General features: G+C 47.5%; 1 protein-coding gene across 1 annotated transcript; it reads left to right on the top strand.

Moving 5' to 3' along the window:
* Nucleotides 1-213: 213 nt before the first annotated feature.
* VSX1 (visual system homeobox 1) lies at nucleotides 214-5,902 on the top strand. Its single transcript, XM_077866093.1, has 5 exons — nucleotides 214-634; nucleotides 2,384-2,462; nucleotides 2,947-3,070; nucleotides 4,159-4,339; nucleotides 5,563-5,902. The coding sequence occupies exons 1-5, from the start codon at nucleotides 214-216 to the stop codon at nucleotides 5,847-5,849; spliced, it is 1,092 nt and encodes a 363-aa protein (XP_077722219.1). The 3' UTR covers nucleotides 5,850-5,902.
* Nucleotides 5,903-6,554: the final 652 nt, after the last annotated feature.

Genomic DNA, 6,554 nt, shown 5'->3' on the forward strand with positions numbered 1-6,554 from the left:
AAGGAGGTGATTGAGGGGACTGCAGCTGGGAGGGCGGCGACTTGGGGGAGGGAAACGGGTGGCGTCCCCATCTCGCAGCATCCGAGCCCCACTGATTGGAGCCCTCCTGGCCTCCGCGCCCGACGGCCGGTCCAGGAGTATAAAGCATCCTCTGAGCTGCGCCACTCTGCAAACGTGACCTAGAGAAGGTCCGGCCTCGCCGACTGAGAAGTCATGACCTACAGGGCCGCGCTTTCCGACGGGCGCCCCGGGAGCAGGGCACTAGTGCCCGGCGGCTCCCCCAGCGGCTCGCGCCCCCGCGGCTTCGCCATCACCGACCTGCTGGGCCTGGAGGCTGAGGTGCCTGCGCCTGCCGGCCCCGGTGCAGGATCGGGTTGCGAAGCCTCCGCGGCGCCCTGCGCGGGCCCAGGTCTCGGGGGCGCCTGCCTGGTGCGCGGGGCCCTCCCACTGGGGCTCGGCCTTCTCTGCGGCTTCGGCGCGCAGCCTCCTGCGGCCGCTCGGGCGCCCTGCCTGCTCCTAGCCGACGGGCCGTTCCTGCCACCCGGGGCGCCCGAATCTGCTGCCCCGCAAGCTCCAGGTCGCCCGCCCGCCACGCTCAGCAGCCAGAAGAGAAGCGAGAGCGTCTTGACGTCCGGTAATCAGGCCAGCCCATCTGGGTCTTGCTCCTGTTTGCTCGGCTTGGGGCCGTGTACGGGTAACTCACTGAGCCCGGTCCCTAGCATCCGGATCTAAGGGACGTCAGGACCCCAGAGCGTGGCCCCGTCCAGGGAGGCGTGTTCTCTCGGCCTTGCTCCCTGCCCCTTGTCTCTCCCCAAATCCCTGCCTCCCCTCCGGGTTCACCGGAGCACAGCGAATATCACCACCCCCCAGTTCTGGACCTACCAGGCGGGTCTCCTGAGGGCATAGGTCGGGGAGGCCGGGGCGTGCTCGTTTCTCACGAGCACAGCATCCAGGAACTCGCGGCGCTCAGAGCCAGGCTGGATCCACAGATGGAAAAGCACGGGCGGCCGGGGGCTGGAACTGTCCGCCTTCTGGGGTGCTGAAGGGGGAGTCGGGACTGCGCTTCCACTTCGCGCGCCCTCCCTCCTCCGCACACGTGAGAGGGGAAGCAGCCTCGCCCGTCTCATTGCGCTGTGCTCAGCATTTCGTTCCGACCCCAGCTATTTCCTCAAAGACGTCGAGGCGGGTTATGGGGAAAGAGAAGGAGGCCATGAAGACTTTGCAAAGAGCAAAGTCAAAGAAATTGAGAGGTTTTGGGCTCGTGGATGAAAGAAAAAGAATTATACAAGAAAACGTGGACTGAGAAACTATATTGTAGAACCTGGAGCTGAGCATCCAGGCAGCCAAGGCAAAAAGAGAGTATATTGAGTCTCCACTGATAGTAAAAGTAAGCATGTCAGATCAGCAGGCAAGCAAACTTTTACTCTACTTTAAAAAATGTTTATTCAGGAGTCTCTGTGTAAGAGAAAATGAACCCTTCTATTAGTAATTTCACTAAAAATGCAGAAACTGCCCTCATAGGATGGGTTCCTTCCTCTGTGAGCACTGATAAAATGAAAGGCAAAATATGACTAGATCTTGTCAAGAGTGAGTTTCCTGGATCCCCTCCCAGAGACTCAGAATTGGTACAGCCGGGCAGGGAGTGCAGTTCTGGCAAGAGTTGTGATGTCAAACCTCAACTCCCACCCTGCTTAGAGAAATGTTGGTGTATTGGTTAAGATGAGGGGTTGCAGGTAGAAGGAGGTGAATGAATTTGGGAGCTGGAAGCTAAGTGAGATAGAGAATGCTATGAAGCTTCACGGAATCTAGGTGTGGATCCCAACCTCACCACGTACAACCTGTGTGATCTTGGGCAAGTTACTTAATCCCTCTGCACCTTAGCTTCCTCATCTGTAAAAATAGGATAATACTAGCAGCTACTGTGGAGTTCTTTTTATTTTATGAAGGATAACTGCAATAATGCATGGACAATGCTAAGCAGAATGCCTGGAATATACTGAGTGCTAAAAATGCTAGCATGTATTATTAAATAGTCACATCCCCCAACACATCATAACTTCAGTCCTCATATTGAAATCCAGAGAAGAAAGTGAAAACTCTGCTCACTTTTAAAAAAGATTTACTTATTTACTTGAGAGAAAGAACACAAGCAAGAGAGGGAGAGAGAATATCAGGCAGACTCCACATTGACTGAAGAGCCCAACATGGGGCTCGATCTCACAACCCTTGGATCATGACCTGAGGTGAAACCAAGAATCAGGGGCTCAACTGACTGTGCCACCCAGGTGCCCTGAAAAATATGCTCACCTTTAAAAATAGTTTTTTAAAAAATAAAAGATAATGTGGTCACCTTTAAAGTGTTCTCTCTCCCCTGTGCTAACAGATGAGGACAGCCCATCTGAAGATAGGAGTGGCCTGAAGGCGTCCCCATCTTCAGGCAAGAGGAAGAAGCGGCGGCATAGGTATACAGCTAGATTGTCTTTCCTGACCCTTTGCTTAAGACACAGACTCTGAGAACCTATGGTGCTGCATTAAGGCAAGGCCCTGTGGCCTCCTGGCTGACACACAGCAGCAATTTGGGAACATAATTCTGCTATTCACAGGAGGCTACAGGATAATCTTTCTAGCATTTTATTTTTTAGTTTAATTTAATTTAATTTTATTTCTAGCATTTTAGAGACACAGGTTTGTGTACCTTTAAAATAGACCTTCTTAGTATTAGTTGATAGAATTCATCAAGGAGGGAAAATATGCTAAAGAACTCTGTTTTGTTTGAAGCAAACTTCTGGACTTTCCAGAGGCTAATCATTCAGAGGTGAGATATCCAGTTACCATGAGGTGGACTTTTAGGGTGTAGAAAGGCAGGCACAGGGTCTTCTAAGTCTGGGAAGCCTGGCAGCCTCCTGTGGACATGCACTCATGTGTGTGCTTCGGGTCTCCCTACAGGACTGTTTTCACTGCCCACCAGCTGGAAGAGCTGGAGAAGGCATTCAGCGAGGCCCACTACCCTGATGTGTATGCCCGGGAAATGCTGGCCGTGAAAACTGAGCTCCCTGAAGACCGAATACAGGTGTCTGGGGTCCCCTTTCTCTATCCCAAAGACATCACAGAGAACGTGTTTTTTTCACATACACACAGCTACCTCTGAACAGCCCAGCATGTTTCCCTTGACACACGAACTGCAGCTCACCTAGCTGAGGGTACCACAAATGCTAGACTCATTCTGTATGTTTATTCCAAGAAGATATCCCCTGTACCCTGCATGTCTTTTTTCCTTTGTTAATTAATTCTTTAAAGTTGTAACCATCTCCATGTCATACATAATTGGCCCTGAATATGTTTATATCTATCTATATCTATATCTATATCTAATCTATATATCTATAGATATATGTACACTGACACAGAATTTTGTTCTTTGTTTTTACAAGAAGGTATTGTGTTATGCTTCTTAGCCTCTTTGCTTGACAAGACATCTTGGACATTTCTCCAGGTCAAAAGATAATGCCACCAACTCTTTTTTTTTTTTTAAATTTATGATAGTCATACACACACACAGAGAGAGAGAGAGAGAGAGAGAGAGGCAGAGACATAGGCAGAGACAGAAGCAGGCTCCATGCACCGGGACCCCAACGTGGGATTCGATCCCGGGTCTCCAGGATCGCGCCCTGGGCCAAAGGCAGGTGCTAAACCACTACGCCACCCAGGGATCCCCCACCGACTCTTTTTTAACAGCTAATCAATATTCCACATTATTTCTTTATTAAGATAGTATTTTCAAAGAGAAATATTACCAACAAACCAACAACCTAAGATTACAAGGGACCAATGCCAGTATGAACTCTTTCCAATCAATGAGAAAAATCATGAAGCATAGTAGTCCACTTTCTTACACAATGTGGGAAAGAATACTTTGATTTTATTTTTGTTTTTTCTGGCTGTATGGAAAACCTCAGTGGAGGCCGATTGCACATTATCTTCACAATGATAAGTCCCTGTGGGTTTTGAGTGACTGGTAGACACAGCTTCTGTAAGGTCTGGGACTTGAATGGATAGTTGGCTGTTCTTAGAACTCCTTGCTCAGGAACACCTAGGAGCTTCCTCTTTACTGTGTCTCCTCCTGTATACTCTTCTGCTTCCTGTCCTGCCTCACATCAGGTCTGGTTTCAAAACCGGAGGGCCAAGTGGCGGAAGCGGGAGAAGCGCTGGGGTGGCAGCAGCGTGATGGCCGAGTATGGGCTTTATGGGGCCATGGTGCGACACTGCATCCCACTGCCAGACTCCGTCCTTAACTCCACTGAGGGTGGCCTGATTGGTTCCTGTGCACCCTGGCTCTTGGGTAAGGAAGAGGGCCCTGCAGCCAGTAAAATGGCCAGAGTTGCTGGGGGAGGGGCCAGGGTTCCCATGAAGGGCAGCCATTTGCTAAATCCAATCAATATAAATTTACTCAGATTTGGGCCCAAAATATCACATTGATTTTAATTAATTCAAAGGATTGAACTATGGTCAGTTGACTTGTTTTCTATTTGCACTGTGTAGACAGTGTGTGGAAAGATCACACCAGGCCTTGGTTCTAAGAGTGGAATGATATACTTGTAATATGTGAAATATATTTCCAAAATGTTGAGTGTGGTTACAACTTTTGGGAACCATATGATTTAGAGCTCATGATAATAAGAATGAGGACAGTGCTAAGCAGTGAAACTTGTAGGTGATTAACCCCCTACATACTAGAGCCAGGAGATCCAGGGTTTGGGTCCTGGTTCTGCCATTAACAACCTACTTTTCTGTCTTTTAGACTTTTGGTGCTAGAACAGTCTACATGGGTGAGGCTTAAGCTTTGGGGCTGGACATTCTGGATTTTCTGTTTGCTGTTACTAGAGACTAATGGGCAGGGATCACATCTTGGAGGAATGAGTCCAAGATAGCACCTGGGGTAGGGTGAGAGATTAGAGTTAGGTGTGTGTGTGTGTGTGTGTGTGTGTGTGTGTGTGTGTGGGCTTGTAGGTTGGTGAGGGGAGGTTTTTTGTTTAGCAGACATTTTTAAGAACCTACCAGCCATTTGCTGTGCAGTCACTAGAGATACCAATTATGGATATGGTCTTGACTTTGCCCTCAGAGACTGAAGAGACAGAATTTTGGGCAGGGAACCAAGCCTACCCTTCTGAACTCCCACACGCAGGTTAGGTGTGAGATGTCTGTGCTTACTGGTACCTGCAGACCTGTGGCCCAGTGCTGCCAGACATTTTTACTTTCAAACAAGCTGAAAGTCTGGCTTTTGATGTGCGATCTCCTGATTTTAAAACATTGGCAGCAATTACATTTAAAAAATCACTACAATACCAAACAAGGCACCTTTGAAAGCTGCACCCCACAGGCAGATAATCAGATTTCAACCCCAAGTGGGGGTAGTTACCTACCTGGCTCCTCTAGAGGCCCTGGAAACAGGCACTGATGAAGATACTTCTAATGAGATTTAGAGAACAATGACAAGGAAGAGATTTACAAAATTGCTGAATTTGGAAATACCTATTCTTATTTTTTCTTTTCATTTTTTGCAAGGGATGCATAAAAAATCTACAGGGATGATAAGGAAATCAGGAAATGAAGAAAAGCTGGCAGGACTCTGGGACTCAGAGCACTTCCAGGAAGGTTCTAACCCAGGACAGGCAGGATCCCAGAAAGGCTCAGATGAAGCCAGCCCTGAGAACAGCTTGGAAGATGTGGCCATGGATCTCTCCAGCTCTGCCCGGCAGGAGACCAAGAAAGCACACCAGGCTGCCAGTGCCCAAGGATGCTCAGGCTCCTTGGGGCTGGAGGGGTTCCAGCCAGGAAAGGTGGCAGCCTGAGGAGACCACAGTACCCACCCTCAAAGGCTGGCAATGCACTCATCCCTCAAGACATTTTCCACAAGACAAAAGTTGTCTAAGACCAGAACTCTCAGCTGGATTTTCTTCTTCCAGGGTCAGGATACAATGCAATACCACTTGCTTTAAGAAGACAAAGTGGTGACTTACAGAAAATACCATCTCACTCTAGAATGGAAACCATTCCTTAAAGTCACCTGAACCAGCTAACTTCATGTAAAATTTTACTTTTCTTTTGTAGAACATGAGAAGGGAGGATTGAAAGTTCAAAAAGCATGTTTACTGCTGGACTTCATCTATGATTTGGCTCAATATACTGTGCAGATTAATAGGTGAAGTCTGATGTCCTCACTCTGAATTTGAAAATATAAATTTATTTAACCTCCAGAGAATCAGATGTCTTTATAAATAACAAAGACCCCATACAGACATATAAATGAATTACAGTATTTTTATCTTAAAAGTTGGCTTTGGACATTTCAATTTTCTTGTGAGGCAATACTTTTGCATTACCCCAAGTGTCATTTCATAGGCTGTATATATTGGAACTCATAAACAAGAAAGAAAGCCATACTTTCCCTTTCCTTCTGAAATAGCATGGGACCATGTTTAAATAATTGTTCAATACCTATAAGCAGTGTTTTAAGGTCAGATGAGTCTTCTTGGTCTTTTAAAATTTATATTTGA

This window comes from Canis aureus, chromosome 22, assembly GCF_053574225.1.
Source record: "Canis aureus isolate CA01 chromosome 22, VMU_Caureus_v.1.0, whole genome shotgun sequence".
Lineage (NCBI taxonomy): Eukaryota > Metazoa > Chordata > Mammalia > Carnivora > Canidae > Canis > Canis aureus.

Bases quoted from the DNA above. Each gene is read 5' to 3' on its own strand.
- VSX1 (XM_077866093.1), top strand. From the start codon at position 214: ATGACCTACAGGGCCGCGCTTTCCGACGGGCGCCCCGGGAGCAGGGCA. The intron at 635-2,383 runs GTAATCAGGCCA...CTGTGCTAACAG, and splicing joins CGAGAGCGTCTTGACGTCCG to ATGAGGACAGCCCATCTGAA. The intron at 3,071-4,158 runs GTGTCTGGGGTC...GCCTCACATCAG, and splicing joins TCCCTGAAGACCGAATACAG to GTCTGGTTTCAAAACCGGAG.